This window comes from Glycine soja, chromosome 10, assembly GCF_004193775.1.
Source record: "Glycine soja cultivar W05 chromosome 10, ASM419377v2, whole genome shotgun sequence".
In the NCBI taxonomy this organism is placed as follows: domain Eukaryota; kingdom Viridiplantae; phylum Streptophyta; class Magnoliopsida; order Fabales; family Fabaceae; genus Glycine; species Glycine soja.
Genome location: NC_041011.1, coordinates 46,668,230 through 46,685,460, shown reverse-complemented (window position 1 = coordinate 46,685,460; position 17,231 = coordinate 46,668,230). Strand labels below are relative to the sequence as shown.

The 17,231-nt window shown below is 29.9% G+C and overlaps 2 protein-coding genes across 4 annotated transcripts; one reads left to right on the top strand and one right to left on the bottom strand.

The window, feature by feature from the left end:
• Nucleotides 1-399: 399 nt before the first annotated feature.
• On the bottom strand, nucleotides 400-5,068 carry LOC114372396 (very-long-chain aldehyde decarbonylase GL1-9-like). Of its 3 annotated transcripts, none has more exons than XM_028329927.1 (3): nucleotides 4,718-4,788; nucleotides 4,183-4,556; nucleotides 400-1,336 (listed from the first exon to the last, which is right to left on the bottom strand). In XM_028329927.1, the coding sequence occupies exons 2-3, from the start codon at nucleotides 4,405-4,407 to the stop codon at nucleotides 794-796; spliced, it is 768 nt and encodes a 255-aa protein (XP_028185728.1). In that variant the 5' UTR covers nucleotides 4,408-4,556; nucleotides 4,718-4,788; the 3' UTR covers nucleotides 400-793. The 3 variants fall into 3 exon arrangements, with proteins under 3 accessions (XP_028185728.1, XP_028185727.1, XP_028185729.1); XM_028329926.1 differs by lacking the exon at nucleotides 4,718-4,788 and adding an exon at nucleotides 4,821-5,068 and having other exon boundaries at nucleotides 439-1,336; XM_028329928.1 differs by lacking the exon at nucleotides 4,718-4,788 and adding an exon at nucleotides 4,821-5,068 and having other exon boundaries at nucleotides 439-1,336; nucleotides 4,183-4,535.
• Nucleotides 5,069-8,489: 3,421 nt separating this feature from the next.
• LOC114370604 (NAC domain-containing protein 17-like) lies at nucleotides 8,490-12,596 on the top strand. Its single transcript, XM_028328002.1, has 5 exons — nucleotides 8,490-9,072; nucleotides 9,686-9,963; nucleotides 10,085-10,363; nucleotides 10,843-11,404; nucleotides 11,749-12,596. Exons 1-5 carry the CDS (start codon nucleotides 8,877-8,879, stop codon nucleotides 12,114-12,116), a joined length of 1,683 nt encoding a protein of 560 aa, XP_028183803.1. The 5' UTR covers nucleotides 8,490-8,876; the 3' UTR covers nucleotides 12,117-12,596.
• Nucleotides 12,597-17,231: the final 4,635 nt, after the last annotated feature.

Sequence of the window (17,231 nt, the reverse complement as noted above, 5' to 3'; positions counted from 1 at the left end):
ATTAATTAAAATGCAATTCATTAAATTACTAAATAGTTCCTAAAATGGGCGACAAAAAAAAATACAATACTATTCCAGACAAAAAGAGTGTCAGCTCGTGGATTGGACCACCCAACTAGTTTCATTTCTAAATCCGTTAATTTTATGACAATCCTTTTCTGTCTATTTAATTTTCTAACATGTAATTTTAAGGCAATTAAGTCCCCTAATTGATCGATTTCATAACATTATTTCGATCAACTACGTAACAAACATAGCGTCCAAATTCGATCAACTTCACAGAATCATAAAGGAGAGTCCGATTTGTTACAGAATTAACAAATTTGAAGACTACTTTACATACCCAAGAAGTTTCAACACAAGTTAGTCATTTTCAAAGACAAAATTATATATGAACACTTTTTTTAACCATTCAAAAGTAAATGGATTATAATGATATCTTCGACAACCCAATGGTTCTGGATTACAATAAAAATTCATAATAAATTATACAAGTGAACCAGTAGTAGGAATCACAAATAATACCAGCGTAAAAACCCGGTACGGTACTCTTTTAGCAACTTACACCTTCAAAAATGTGTTTTAAGTACATCATAAATTCATAATAAATAATGAAAAAACTCCTTAATCACATCATCATAGTTATGCTACACAAGGTGGGTTGGCAAACCTAAAGTAACACGATGAACTGAAAAAGCCAGTAAGCTCCAATGAACTTGAGAAATGCCTACAGTGGTAAAGCCTCTGGTCTGGTCCTAAGGAAAAATGATGCCATCAGATGCCTACAGTGTGACTATTCCTTTGCTAGCCTTGCCTCGAACCCCCCTTCAGGCCGCTTTACAAGATTGAAAGGCATGTATGTCCCGAGAAGTTTGTCCCATATGGAAAAGAATGGCTGAGAATAATTGTACTTCAGCCCTTGCAGTTGATGATGAATGTCATGGTAAGCTGTGTTATTCTGGAAAAAGATATGGAAGATGTTGCCAGGCAACCACAATCCACAGTGATCATCAACTGTTTTCACGATGGCAAAGCAGAAGAATACAACTGCTGTTCTTGCAGTCATCCCTGAGACAAGATATGAGATGGCACCACCTACAGTGTCAAGTAGAAGACCCTCGATGGGGTGATTGTAAAGGGCTCCTATTGCGTAAGGAACAACAAGTCTGTGATGTTGGGAGTGGATATGGCGATATAAGAACTTGTTCTGATGCATGTACCGATGCACAAAGTACTGCCATGTATCCATCACGAACATTGCAATGGCGATTTGCAAAATTTGCTTGGGGATAGAAGGCTGCACTATAACACCAGATGCATTTGCTGTTGTGGTCAACTGCAAAGTTATAGCAAGCGTTTCAGACTATCAGTCACTTGACAACTAAAGATTTAGTCTACAGAAAATTATTTGATTTCTAACATAGCAACTGTAATTTCCCTCTCTCCCTGCATTTATTATGATAGGATAACTATAATTTTTATGAGGCATCCAGAAACTACAAAGAGTTCATGTAAATATTCAACGTATATAACTCATCATGCAATAGCCAGGTCTATTAATATAATCGCTTCTATACTTCAATTTCTTAACTTGTACCTCTTAAGTATATAGAGGCCAGGCAATATACTGGTTTACATGTAACTTCATCAGGTTGCCAAACCAAACAGGAAAGCCTAGAGTAATAAATAAGTAAATAACCAATATCAAAATGAAATACCATCTGCTCAACTGACACTAAATATATATCTACAACAACAACCAAACCCTAAACCCTACTAGGTAATGAAACTTAAATACAGATCCACAAAAGACAAATTAATATATTTTGAACAAAACAAAAGCTCAGGAGAGTCTGAATTATAGCTAGAGCAAATCTCAGGGTCCATTTAAAATTTGATATGCAGATTAACCTTATTAACTTGCATGAAATGGCTCTTAAAAAAAATATACTTCTACAGTGTTGACAAAGTAAAAGGGAAGTTATGGGCCAACAGATTGTGTGCATTTGTTAGTTTAAAAAAAAGACTTTTTTCCCCATAAAACTCAAGCATGGCCACATATTTATGCCTAGCTTATTACCAAGTATCTGAGTGCCAAGTTCAACAAGCCAAAAATGCCCATATTTTATGGCAGTGTGCTGTTTTTGTGAATGTAATTTTAAAGAGGTAAAAGAGAAAGAGGTGAGTGTCAGAAATGAAAATGTTAAGATGGATGTGTGGCCACACAAGAAAAGATAAGATACAAAATGATTGTATATGAGGAGAGATTGATGTAGCACCAATTACAAAAGTCCCAAGAAGCACGGTGAGAAGAACAGATTGCATGGTTTTTAGTCCTATGAAGAGGAGGGGAGACCAAGAAGCACAATGGAAGAAGTTGTCAAGGAAGATCCCATGGTAAATAACATCTTTGAAGCTTTGGTCTTTAACAAAGTTGAATGGTGTCGTGCAACCATGTAGCCAACTTCACCTAGCAGGATAAAAGCTTTGATGGTGGCGGTGGTGGTCTTATATTGCCTCCAGATGTGATTTCTCTTATAGTATTTTTTCTTCTTTTGTCAGAGGTAGAAAAGTGGAATATAAATTCAGGCAAATTTTAGACTTGAGTGAACTCAAATTCCCATGAATGGATGCTTCCATCAATGAAAGGGCAAAAGGCAGAGTATCAGATTAAAGCCAAACCTAGTTCATAATAAAATATTCAACTAACAACTATAGTGTAGATTACTTCTTCCAAACAATCAACTATTAAATTGCATGACAACATTTTAAAAAAAGAAACTATTCATACCATTTAACACCTTGATATAGGATTTAAGTGGGAGAGAGAAAGAAACAGAAAGACAGAGAAAGAAAGAGGAGAAGGGGGAGGAAGAACACAACAGAAAGGATAGAGAGAGACAAGGGAAACAGAGAGATCAAGGGGCCGAGCACTGCACTTCTGTTATTGTTTCAGTGTGCCTAATATACAACAGCCCTACTTTATTTATAGGCAGCTACCCAACAGCAATGAAATCCTATCTAACAATAGCGGACTGACTGACTAACTAACATTCTTCTTATTTATATTTTTACATTTACATATCACAATTCACTGTTGATATGCCAGCTCATCTGCAACATCAAACCATTCACATATCAAGCATTTGGATAGATCACCCCTGAATATGCCACACCATGCAATTTGGTGGATCATATATTATGTATAGAAACACATTGTGCCACACTGCCCATGCTGAAAATATATTACCCAGTAAAGAGATCACATTTGAAGCTGTGCAAATTTATGCAAAAGGCCGACAGTTCCTAGTGTTAGCAAAAGACTATTGTTTTGTGATGGACAAATTAAACTCATTACATGGTGGGAAATGGTTACCGCTGAATTATTACTATGTTTAATGAATTCACTGAGTTTTCATGCTCAAAAGATTATGACTGTGAGGGCATGAGAAAGCAACAAAAACAGTAATCCTAAATTAAAATGGTAAAGAAACAGCGACAACATTGAAGTCACCGATCTCTCTCTATCTCTCTCTATCTATTTGTGTGTGTGTGTGTGTGACTGTGTGTATTTCAGTCTGCTTTTTTTATCTGCTTTCCATTTGGTATGCTTGAAAATATATATTGTCGATATCACTCTGCACTAATAGAAGATTTAATTGGGCTCTTTTATTCTTCTGGCTTGGTTTCTTAATACTCTTGCTTTGGTCTCGTTTTGGGTATTAAAGTTGTTTAATCAATTAAATGTGTCAATTGGGCCAAAGATATTTTAAGTAACACCTTTTTTATTTAATGCAGAAATTTTAGCTTACCGTAACTGACACCATATAATTTTGCAAGTCATACAATGACACAAAGTGGCCCCTTATCCTATGCTAAAAATCTTAAGATAGAAAGGGAAGATAAGAAAAACATAAAGAGTCATTTATCCTAAAAACAAAAAAGATGAAAGTAACACAAAAGCAACAACCAGAAATAGGGATATTCAAACGAAATAGTAACTACAAAATGGAACAACAGTTTCATTTTCAAAATGCCATTAGCAACAAATGTGAAGAAAGGCAGCAGCAAGCAACAAGGCACAAACTTGAAGAATAGTTTTATCAACTAAAAAACTATATTAACTACAAAATTTGGACAAATGCTATTTGCATAAATTAACTGAAATGTTGAAGAACTGACCAAGAAGAGTGCTACAATTGCCTGAACAAGCTGCTGAAGTAAAACACCCTTCACAACTGTTGAAAAGGGTACCAAATTCTTCTTTTCCTCGTCTCTCCTCGTATGCAACCGATACCTATCTAAAGGTGGGAGCAAGTGATAAAATCCAGCATATACCCAATAAAGGACGATAGGTGCAAACGTGCCCATCAATTCATCGCTCACATATCCTTCCCAGAAAACCATTGTATAAGTTCAAATGTGGAAACAAGTCAATCAATTTCAAGCAAAAACAATCCAACCCAGAAACAAACTCAGCAAGTCAAAGCAGCATCACAGCTCCAGATCTTAACTTGGACAACTTCCTTCATTCCCTGGAAAGGAAAATCAAAACTCTGCACTTGCCAAGAAGAAACAAAAAACAACTCAGAAATAAACACTGCAACTTCCACCACATGTTTGTTTGCATGATTCTTAAGCTTTACAAAAACCAAAACAAACAAAAAACAGAAAGAAACACAGATTTTTGCATTAAACCACATTGAATTCCCAAAACCTGAAAATGTGAAGATTTTGAAACTTCCCCAAGAACTATCAAAGCATGCAACTTTCAAACAATGAAGAAGAAACCCATTAAGGAATCTGGCACAATGGCTTACCCAGATGATTGAAAAGGTTTTTCACCCACGGTTTGAGTGCATTGCTCGATCAGATCTAGGGAATAATCCGAATGGATAAACACTGGCGAGTGGTGACAGTTGTGAGATTCCAAAGATCTTCAAAAGTTCGAATTTTTATTTCAAATTTGAATTAACTTGTATTGTTTTTGTGCCCTTTATCTTCTCTCCCTTCTCCCCTCAGAGAAAATAAACGTGTTAGGGAGACAAGAAAATGATTGAGGCATTTTCTTTTCCCCTCCTCCATGACCTAATTGTGATGTTCGGAAACGAGAGAATAGAGATGGATACACGTGTTGCTAACTCGTGATCTTGATCAGACTCTCCTTCAATCGCCAACGTTCGAAAAAAGTTTTTCTTTTTTACTTTTGTCCATATTTCTTTTTTATTTGTCTTTTTTTATAATTGGAAAAAATAACAACGCATTTTTAATATTTAAAAAAAAAATGCAAAGAGAGAAGAAAGTTTTCCATACTCTAGTGACTATACTCTAGTCGGAACTAACAGTATTTGGTAAAAAAAAAAAACAAAAAACATCAGTTTGAGGATAAATCACATTACTGCTGATGATATAATGTAACTGTTACATCATTGATTAACATCTTGTTGTTAGAGAGGTGTTCAGAAAGATCAAACTAAATTGAACTAATAAAATACTTATCTGAACCGCTTTTAAAAAAACAAATTATTTTGAAGAAAAATCTAAATCCAATCACTTTACGAAAATAATTCAATTAACCAAATTATCTTTTAGTGAGATGTTGAATTTGGTTTGATTCTTTAGACACTTTATCTATATATAACTAAATTTAACTGAATCATAAAAAAAAACCGAACTGTTTAGAAAAAAATAATCAATCCAATTTATTAAAATAGTTTGTTAATTGATTTTTTTTATAAGATTGATCAAAATGGATCTGGATTTTGAAAAAACTCCAAATTTTATTCAATCTTATTAGAAATTAGAAAGAAAGGACTAAAAATGTCAGATAATAATAATAGAAGGATTAATATTATTTGAAAAAATGTTGAAGTACTAAAAGTAATTTTCATGAAAAGATAAGTATATAAGTATAGAGATTGATAAAAATAATCATTGAGCAATTAAAAGTAAATTTTAGAAAAAAATTATCGATTAAAAATACAATTTATTAACAAAAATTATACATATAACTATCTCATCATCGCTTACATGTTCTTTAATGACAAACATAAAAAATATTAATAGAGGAAAATAATAAAATATTGGAACTAAATCTGATTTTTTTTTTAAACTAAACGTATAATTAAAAAAGTCTAACCCCTACAATAATAAATAAAATACCAACTAAAAAAACATTAAGACTTTTACATTACATTTTTTTAATCACATTAGGATTGACTTAATTGTGAGATAAATTTGTGTGATATACATGTGATCTTAGTTGTGCATACTAGATTGAATTATTAAAAAACTTCATAAAAAATCTCATAGATTCAAAAAGATTATATAAAAAGAAAATTATTATTAAAATTTTAAGCTTATACTTTAATGAATTTATATCATACGAATTTAAAAATTTTGAAATTTATTTATGAATTTAGAAGAAGTTAAAATATTTTTTCATTCGTATAAAATTGGAAATAAATGATTTTGTTCTTTTTATTTTTTTTATGTCCTCCATCATCCTAAAACTAAGAACTAAATTATAATTTTGATTTTATTGTTTTCACAAATTTTTTATTTTGATTCCATAGTTTTCAAATTTTACAATTTTAATCCTTCTCTTAATTTTAAAAGTTGGATGAGATTACATATTTAAAATGAGTTTATAAAAACATAAATAAGATTATTGTTTAATTAAATCAAGTAAAATTAAAAAAATGTTATATTTCAATTTTAAAATGACTGGAGAGATAAATTTTGGGTGACAAAAGTACCCCTATAAAATGCTTTTCCCTTTTTCATATTGTTTTTCCTCGGCAACCTTTCAACAACTCATTTCTTCCCAAATTCACACTCAACCGGTCAACCCTCATAATCCAACACGTACAAAAGAAGCAAATTCTATTACTACAAAGATTCATCCTCACGTGTCACCATTTTCACCCATTAAGTTTTGAATTTAAATCATTAGTATTTAATTATGTTAAATACTTTGAAAGTGAATTTTCTCACTCAAAATAATTGGATTTGACTCAAATAAAATTGCAAGAATACATATCATCTACATAAAAAATAATATTTATGTATATTATATATTTTATCCACGTAACAACATAAAAACAATTTTTTTAAGAATAGTTGTTATATTATTAGCCATATAAAAATCTTAAGATCGTAATTGTACATATAAAACAATAATGATATCACTAAGTTACGCGTGGAGAGAAGAAAAGATAATGAGTATTTTTGTCTTTTACATTTCTTATAAGGGTGGTGGTGTAGCGGTTAATAATATTTTATGTGTTTGTTCTATGTTGTCCTACAACTTTTTGTGTTGTCTGTTCCACACACACACAGATATATATATGTATATATATTTTAAATCAAACCTAAAATAAGTAATCTTGTGATTTTTTATCCCTTAAATTTATGTAAATCAAATAGACCTAAGTAACTTAATTTAAACAACTAAACACTTATAAGAAGAAATGTATCAAGAAATAGAATGAATAAAATCATATTAAAAAAGAGAAGAATAAAATATACATAAAATACTGTACGAAATCCAAATATACAATTAAATTATTTTTAGGGCTTAATTGAATTTTTTATCTCATGCTTTATTATGATTTTAGTCATCCTAATTTTAGTTATTTTCATATATCTTGTTCATATAATTATTTTACTAAATAAGCTAGCTTTGTTCCAGAACAAAAAGTAAGATCTATTTAAGTTTGAGTATAATTAATTTTGAAAAATTAACAATAAAAGTTATTTTTTAAATATTTAACATAAAAATAATTATAAATTGTAATTTAGAAATAAGAAAAATTAGCTATTAATTTAAACCAATTCTAACAAATCATGTACTATCTTTTAAAAAATTATATTCACTCATAGAGTTAAGATTTGTTTTATTTTATAAATTTAATTAATCATTTAGTTCTTATAGTTTCTAAATTTATTTCTTTTAGTTTTTAGATGAGTTAAAAAAATTTAACGACAAAAATTATTAAAAATTAAAATATGAATTTTAAAGACTAAAAAATTCACATATTAAACTTTAGTTTTAACAATTAAAATATCCACTTATTAATTATAAGAATTAAAATTGATAAATTTAAAAATTATAAAAATTAAATTGGTAATTGAACCTATTTTATATTATACAGATAGCCAAGAAAAATAACCATTGTGATCAGCACAGGTGTCGAGATAAGCAAAATGTGATTTGGAGTGTCTGATACGATATCGAAACCAATGTTCACACCCAATATTCCACTCCGGTACACCCAATCTCACGTAAAATAGTTAAACCCATTCCACAACGTTTAACCCCAATGCCCTAATCACCGTTGATTACCACATGATCGAGACTTAAACCCCACGCAACCGCATCACGTGAGTGAGCTCACACTCTGACTTCTTTACTCAAAGGCACTGAATCCCACCTTGAAGGAAGGTTCGCAACCACTGCTATTAGCTTCCTTCTTTGACCACAACACTATCACAAACCCAACCCAAAACCAAAAACCCTCACAAATTTCCCAATTCACGCGTTTCTTTCTTTTCAACACTCTCTCTCTCTCTCGCAACCACTGCTATTAGCTTCCTTCTCTGACTCAGTCTTTCGAATCCTCTCACCCAGAGGTTCGATTCGTACCATGTAGTGGTGGGATTTCAGCTTCGCCATTTCTTGATTCCAAAAAATTTTGTTTCTTTTTTTCCCCCTAATTTGATTTCCCCAGTTAGGGTTTTTAATTCTACTCGATCGCCGGTTTCGAATACCCGGAGGCTCGAATCGTGTTGGGGGTTTTGGTTTTTGATTAAGGAAGTTTCCGTTTTTATTGTTGGGTGATCAAGGGTTGTTTGATTTTTTTTTGCGATCGAGAATGGGTGAGGCTTCAGGAGCTGGTTCTGCTGATTGTTTCAGCCAGATGATGTCGTCGATGCCGGGTTTTCGCTTCCATCCCACGGATGAGGAGTTGGTGATGTACTATCTGAAGCGGAAGATTTGTGGGAAGAGGCTGAAGCTCGACGTGATTCGTGAAACCGATGTGTATAAGTGGGATCCTGAGGATTTGCCTGGTAATTGATCAACCCCTTATATCTTGTGTCTTTTTTTGTGGGTGATTGTTATGTCGTTGACTTGGATTTGTGTTTATTTTGATTTGGTTGTTTTGTTTGATCGTTTAGAAGTTGTTGGTTTGGAGATGAGGGTTGAGATCTTCATGTTGTAAATATTGGTAATGTTTGATGCTCATATGGTTAAGTGATGTTTTGGATGTGTTTTTTCAGGTTAGAGTACCAATCGTTGACTTGGGTTTGCTTCAATAAGGTGTTGTGTGTTATTTGGGTTCTTTTGATTTGTTGATCTAAGCAGTTCAGGTTATTGTTGATGTTTTCTGTTAGGGTGTTTTCAGGAGTTTGTTTTCTTTAGCTTTTGAGGTGGATGTAAGAGTGATTCCATCCGTTTTTTTTTTTTTTTTGGGCTTTTTAAGTTTCAATATTGTCAATGCTTTGGAGTTCTAAAGTTTTGGCTACTTTTAGGAAAATTTTATACATATAGGATATGGGGTGCATCTCTAACCATCTGTCATATATACTCCCAAAATATCTTTAATCTGAAATAAAACTCTGATTACCCTTCAATTTCTTCTTGTTTGATTACTAACTAACAATGGCTTGTAATATTTTGCAGGGCAATCTATATTGAAAACTGGAGATAGGCAATGGTTCTTTTTCTGTCACAGAGATAGGAAGTATCCTAATGGTGGAAGGTCTAACCGAGCAACCAGACGTGGGTATTGGAAAGCAACGGGAAAGGATCGTAACGTGATATGCAATTCTAGGTCAGTTGGAGTGAAAAAGACCCTGGTTTTCTATGCAGGCAGAGCTCCTAGTGGTGAGCGGACTGATTGGGTTATGCATGAATATACCTTGGATGAAGAGGAGCTTAAGAGATGCCTGGGTGTTAAGGTACCACTTAATTGGCCATTTTTTGCTTCAAATTTCTCGATTTGTTGTTTTCTTACTCATTTTGATCATGAGAAGAGTACTATTTACTGACCTTTGGGTTTTGATATAAATTTATCTTCAGGACTATTATGCACTTTACAAGGTTTACAAGAAAAGTGGGCCTGGTCCAAAAAATGGTGAACAGTATGGCGCACCATTTAATGAAGAACAGTGGGCAGATGATGACATAGTAGATTTTAATATCAACTCAACTGATCAGGAGGCTCCAAATGATGTTGATAATGGTAATGTACTGCAGCCTTTGCTTGATGATGAAATCGACAACATCATTAGGGGAATTTTGGATGATGAGCTTGTCCTTGATCAGCAGCATGTGAATGGTTATCCTGACTTTCCTCAGGTCTGTGATCTTCTCCATATTTCTTCCAAGTTCTCATTAATTTAGCTCTATTTTTATTTCTTTTTTGTTTATTGTGTGGGTGGGGTGTGGGGGTAGGAAACCTTTAGCAGCAGACACTATATTATGTAATTATATGTACTTTTTCTAGTTTTGATCTTGTTGTCTATAAACTGTCTTCCAATTTGACATCAAAATTTTCCAGCTTATTTAGCAGTTTTAGTGGTAATGATTCCCGTTGTTCTGTCAAAATGTGTGAAGAGCTGCTGTACTTGTGATTTTGGATTTGTGAAATATAATGCTACATTTGAATTTCTCTACTAAAATAAAGAAACTGGAAGGGAGTTTCTCTTTTGTTTGTTGATTTGTAATATTGGTTTCTCTATCAGTTTTTCCAAAGCTGCTACTGATTTTTTACTCTTTTAATTTCTACGTGTCATTTCTGAAAGGCATTGACTAATATTTTTTCTAAAATCGTGTAGGTTGTTAGTGAAGAAACACAAAGTACTGTTGTGGATCAGTTCTCTGAGGCTGTGATGTTCCCTGAGCCAGTCAGAATCACACAGCCTAGCAACCAATTTTTTGATGCACAGCCTAGCTTTGACTTCAATCAGCCAGTTACTTCTCATTTGCATGTTTCTGAAGTATCTGAGGTCACTTCTGCTTCCAGCATTAAAGCAAAGGAGCTTGATTTTAATGAGGATGGCTTCTTGGAAATTAATGATCTCATTGATACTGAACCTATATTGGCAAATATGGAAAATCCTGTGGAGTACCAGCAGTTTGAAGATGGGTTAAGTGAACTTGATCTGTTCCAAGATGCACAGATGTTTCTTCGTGACCTGGGGCCAATTATTCACGAAACAGATTCACATGCATATACAAATGCATTTGTCAGCAGCAATATTGAAAGTCAAAGTTACCAGTTGCTGCCAAATCCAGAGGATGCCAATCAAACTGTCGGTGAATTCTGGATGCACGGTGAAAGAAATACCCCAAGTGCGTCAGAAGGCTTTGTTGATTCTTTCTCGCTATCATCCCCAGGTATAGTAATCAGCACAAGATACAGTGTTGCTCCACTGCCAAATAATGATTTTACTTTCTTTGATTCGGATGGAGATGCAAGGTTCCCATCTCATTTGTGCTGAGCTCTTCACTGTTTACTGCTCCTGATTAACATGCCAGCTTATGCATGGCAGAAATCTTTCTGGAGTATAAAATTTTTCCATTTTGAGATCTTTAAAAACTCAAATTAAGATTTCTGACTATATTCCCACTGGGAAAATGAGAAGCGAGCCAGTTTCAAGTGTCTTTTGTAAAATCTAAAACAAATGTCTTAGGATATCCCCTAATATATGCTAGTTTTTGTTTTTGGTCATGTTTTTTAGGTGTTGTATATGAATCTGTTGGCTTTCCTACGGAAGGCAATAACAATCAAAGTAGCACTGTGGAAGATGTTGCTACAAGTAGCTTCTCCTCTGCTCTCTGGGCCTTTGTTGAGTCAATACCTACAACTCCTGCATCAGCTGCTGAAAGTGCTTTGGTGAACCGAGCATTGAATCGAATGTCTAGCTTCAGCAGGTTGAAGATCAAGCACACAAACATTGCTGCAGCAGGTAAAGACACTGCAACTATGAAGAGAGCAGGCAGAAAGGGACTTCCATTCCTTTTCTTCCCTATTATTATTGCTTTATGTGCTTTTTGTTGGGTTTTTGTTGGAAACTTAAGACTATTGGGGAGATGTGTCTCTCCTTGAATATATATATATATATATATATATATATATATATATATATATATATATATATATATATATATGTAAATCCAAAGTTTTGCTGCTAGGTATATTTTCTCTGGAACCTCCCAGAATGATTGTTGTCTGGGATCTCTCCCCGGAATTACCAAACAGTGCTGTCCTAACATTTTCTCAATATAAAAAAAAAAAATAAAACTTTGTGAATATTGGAGGCAATATATGTAGGGTAATTTCTGATGAGCCTTAATTCAAGAGAAGGCGCTGTAAAGGAAATTGCAGGGTGAATTGCTAACTTGATTCACAAAAACTTTACAAGTTTTTATACTTGTCTAATCTAATTTTTGGATAAGTTTATTTAGTTTGTTCTTTTAGGCCCCATGGAATATATTGTTCTTTATTAACCCGGAGATCACTTTATTTTGGAGTTTGGTTGTACATGGATAAGATCTTATCTTGTGGAATGTGTCTTTGTATTTTTAATGTTCTTTTGTTGGTTGTAAGTTGTAACGCCGGCATTGGCATTAGCATTAGATTCATATTTTCGATTATTTAGCATGTGCCCTGAATAACCGGTGTGCAAGTATGGATGGAGAACCGGTTATTTCATCAACCTGGACAATTCATGAAAATGGTCGTATTAATATCATATCTTATCAAAATATCATAGTAAAAAAGTTACTATAATAAACCAATAAAGTAAGTGAATCCAATTTTAACTCGTGTTTATAAGTTTTAATCAAGTTGGAACTAGATTCACAAAATTAGCCCTATTAAAATTTCAGGCCATAAAACAAGAAAGAAAAACTTGTCCCGCAAACTGTTATGAAAATCGGTTAGGTTATTGACTCGGTCCAAGCACTGATCAGTGGGTTTTACAATATATATATATATATATATATATATATATATATATATATATAACACCTAACAAAATATAATTTGATATAATCATTTATTATTATAAATTATTTTGTGAGTATTATCATTAAATAATTAAAAAATTATTATTTTTTATAATTAAATATAAAAGTTATTAAATGATGATAAATAAGTCTGATAAAAATGTATAAATATTAAATCATATTATTAATATTATAATGATTAATTATTATATATTGTTATTAAGATATCAAATAATATTATGAGAATATATTATATGTTAATGAATAATTAATCATTAATAATTAAACCTATTATAGGAACTGTAGAAAAAAAATCTTACCGGATTAAATTAGGCGAATTTAATTTGGATGACTGAGTCACATCAAACTGGCTCAGGTTAAACCATGCCGGTTACATTTTCGATCCAATTTTGATAAATATGTCACAAACACCCCTTTTTTTTTAGGATTCAAACACCTTGTTAAAATCTACGGGTTTAATATCAGAGTGAAACACCTGATATATTGATATATTAGTCATATGATCGGTGTGCCAAAAATATAACATATATGCTTAGTAGGTTAGTATCCGTGTATGATGCATACTAAATTCAAATTTTATAATTTATAAGATTATATTTTAAATATGTTATTAATTGTTTAGTTTAAATTTTAATAAATATGTATTAGTGAATATGTTGATAAATTTATATATATATATATATATATATATATATATATATATGAAATTTTTTATAATTAAAAAGTATTGTATTAGGTAAGATTTTTTTCAATTTAGTGACGTATTGGATGCATTATTATCCCATATAACTAAATATTTAAATATATTTTTATATAGATACAATCAAATGCTGTTAATGCAATTAAATATTCAATATATCAACCAATTTTCGATAAAAATCAATTAGCATGAAAATTAGTATTTAATAATATATTTATATTTGATATTAATATTTTATTCTAACTCCATACACTAAAGTATTTAAAAAGTCTATAAATTATAAATCCTAATATTCATCATATAAATAAGTAATTTATATTTTATTTTCTTGTCACGAAGTAAAATTATAAAACGTAAAAAAAGAAACATAGAGGAAAAAGATTAAAAAATAAATTAAAGCTATAAAAATTAACGATATACATTATAAAAACAGGATTATATGACAATAACACACATCATAGTTTTGAGGTATTGATAAAAATGACTTTAAATTTGAACAAGTGTCACAACTGTGATTAAATTGATATTTTTGTTCGACTATTCTTTTATATATGTATATAGATATATAGATTATATTGTTACCATAGCAATAAAAATTATTTTAATAAATAATGAATATGTTTTAGAAAAAGACAAATGAAAACTATGGTCATGTTCAATTTAAAATCTAAAAACTAAGATTACAGTTTTTTTACTCAATTAAGGTTACAGTTTTTACATAGTATAATTCTATTTCTAACATTCTATTTCCTTTTACCATTTTTAAAACCCATCGTATCACTATAAATTGGAAAAAATGTTAAATAATAATTTGAAATGTTATTTATTGAAAAAATTTAAATATTTAAGTAATAATAATAATATTTAGACTTAAATATGTTTAAGATCTCTAATAAATTTTTGACTTAAATATGTTTTTAGTCATTTAAATTTGAATAATTTTTTTTTAGTCCTCCAAATTCAAAGTTAATTTTTTAATCCTTGAAATCTACAAAATACTTTTTTTAGTCCTTATGCACATTACAAGTCAAACATGTGGAATACTGAGATTTATGATTTGTAACAACTTTTAAGTTTTGATGATCAAAATTTGATTTTATATTTTATATTTTAAAGTATGTTTTTGAAGGTTAAACATTACCATAATCAAGTAAGTACAAACATTAAAAAAAAACCATTGATTGATTTTAAAATTAGTTTAATTTTTTATCGACTTGATTTTAACATTTTAAAATCGGTCAAAAAACTTACTTTAATATAAAAAATAAAAAATCAAATTTTGACGATAAAAACTGTCAAATATTATAATTTTTTTATTTCTTATTTAACTCACACTTTGCCAAAGGACTAAAAATAATATTTTACAAATTTTACGGACTAAAAAATAACTTCAAATTTAGAGGACTAAAAAATTATGACTCACATTTGTGGGACTAAAATCACATTTTAGTCTAAATTTTTTCATTATTTTGAGTCTATAATATATTAAATTTTTTACTTTGAGTTTCTACCATTAAGTAAGTGATGATATGTTACTTAGACATTAATCTTTCCAACACTATCAATAGTTGTGATAGTGTCATATAATCACATAATTGACTATATAAACTTAAAACAAAACTCAATAATTTTTTAGAGACTTTAAATATATTTAAGTCAAATACTTATAAGTTTACCTTAAAAGAAAAATAAAAATGGAAAAAAGGTTAAATATTTTTTTAAAAAATAATTACTTTTAGAAAAAAGATACATAATAAATTTTAATTTTAATTTTTCACATTTTACTCTTGAAGACTCCATCATATTATCCATTTTGTTGTCTTTCTTATCATAAATGAATAAAAGATTCATCTTTATCTTGCATCACATAATCTTTCACGTTAGATAACATCCAACACTTGATAATCAATATTTTTTACTACATAACCCAACTCACAATTCAAAACAATAAGAAACATAAAAATCAAACTAATAAATAAATAACAATACCAAAAAAACTAATAAAAAAAATACCTATTAGACAAAAAAAATCAAATGCCTGATAAATTAAAAAGCAAATATATCAAAACTTTTCACCAAAGAAAAAACAATGAAAAAAAATACTAATTCTTAAAAAGAAATAGTACAACACATTAAAAAAACAAATGTATTAGGATCATCTTCCCTTCGCAACTCATAAAAGAGAAAATATTACGTATATTTCTTCGTATTATTAAACAATAAACACAATCAAAAGTTGAATTAGACATCAACTCTTCAATATATTAGCACAATTTCTTAAAACTAAAAATACACTTAAAATAAAATAGAAAAATCATGTTGTGATTGTGAAAGATATATATTAGCATAACTCCTAAAGTTCACTTTGAAGCATAAAATAAAGCACGTGCAATGATGTGAAGTTGTTGGAGAAATAGTCACCTATAACAGCAAAGAGACGTAGAGAAAAATAAAACTTGTTGATAAATTAATTTTACACTTAAATTGTTGTCTTTTTAATAATCAAGCAAAACAAAGATGACACAAAGAGCTTGTTGTCTTTTACAATTGAATTTTGTTTCAAATGATGCATAGAGGGGAAGTCATCCCAGATGGGATCTACCAATTTGTAACAAATTTTCTTTCCGCCTGCCTTCGAACAAATAAATGAAATTCATTGTATTATAGTTTCATTTCTCATTTCACCTGAACCAAATAAAGTTAGGAAAAGAACGACCAAAAAACAAAAAAATGAACTATAATGAATCTTAGGTGGAAGAAAATGGAAGTGTTAGAAAAAAAAAAAAGAATCATTCACGTTTGCAACATAATCAAAATTAAAAGTTATGATGCAGTAGAGAAAGAAAATGAAAGAAATTTTTGTTTAAAATCTGAATTTAAAGAAAAAAATACAAAAGAAGTCATTACACTAAAATTAAAATAATTAAAAAACTACATAAAGAAATTAAGAAAATTAAATTAAAAAATTACAATAAAATGATAAATGGCAGAAGAAAAGTTAGAAAATAAAAATCAATCAATAAATTACACGGTTACAAAGTTATTATAACTAAATATTTGTATCCTTATTTTTTATTTTCATTATTATGGACTTAATTCTAATTCTTACAATTAATATCAAATAATTTTCCTGTTTTTCATATAATAATATGTTATTATAAATAAAAAACTATAAATAAAATTATATACAATTTAAAGGGAAACTAATGAAAAATATAGTTAGAATCGTTAATTATGATTAATATCAGAGTTATTTAATTATTTAAATTGTCATTTTTTCATTTTTAATATAATAATATGTTGATTATGAACTAAAAATAATATATTATTTATATTTTAAATTAAAAATTATAAATAATATTCGAAGTAATAATGTTAATTAATATATAAGAAAAGATATGGTTATGTTTAAATTTATCAATAATATTTTAAAATTAAATTAATGACAAATGATAATCATCATTGCTATATTAATAAGAATATTTTTTTTTT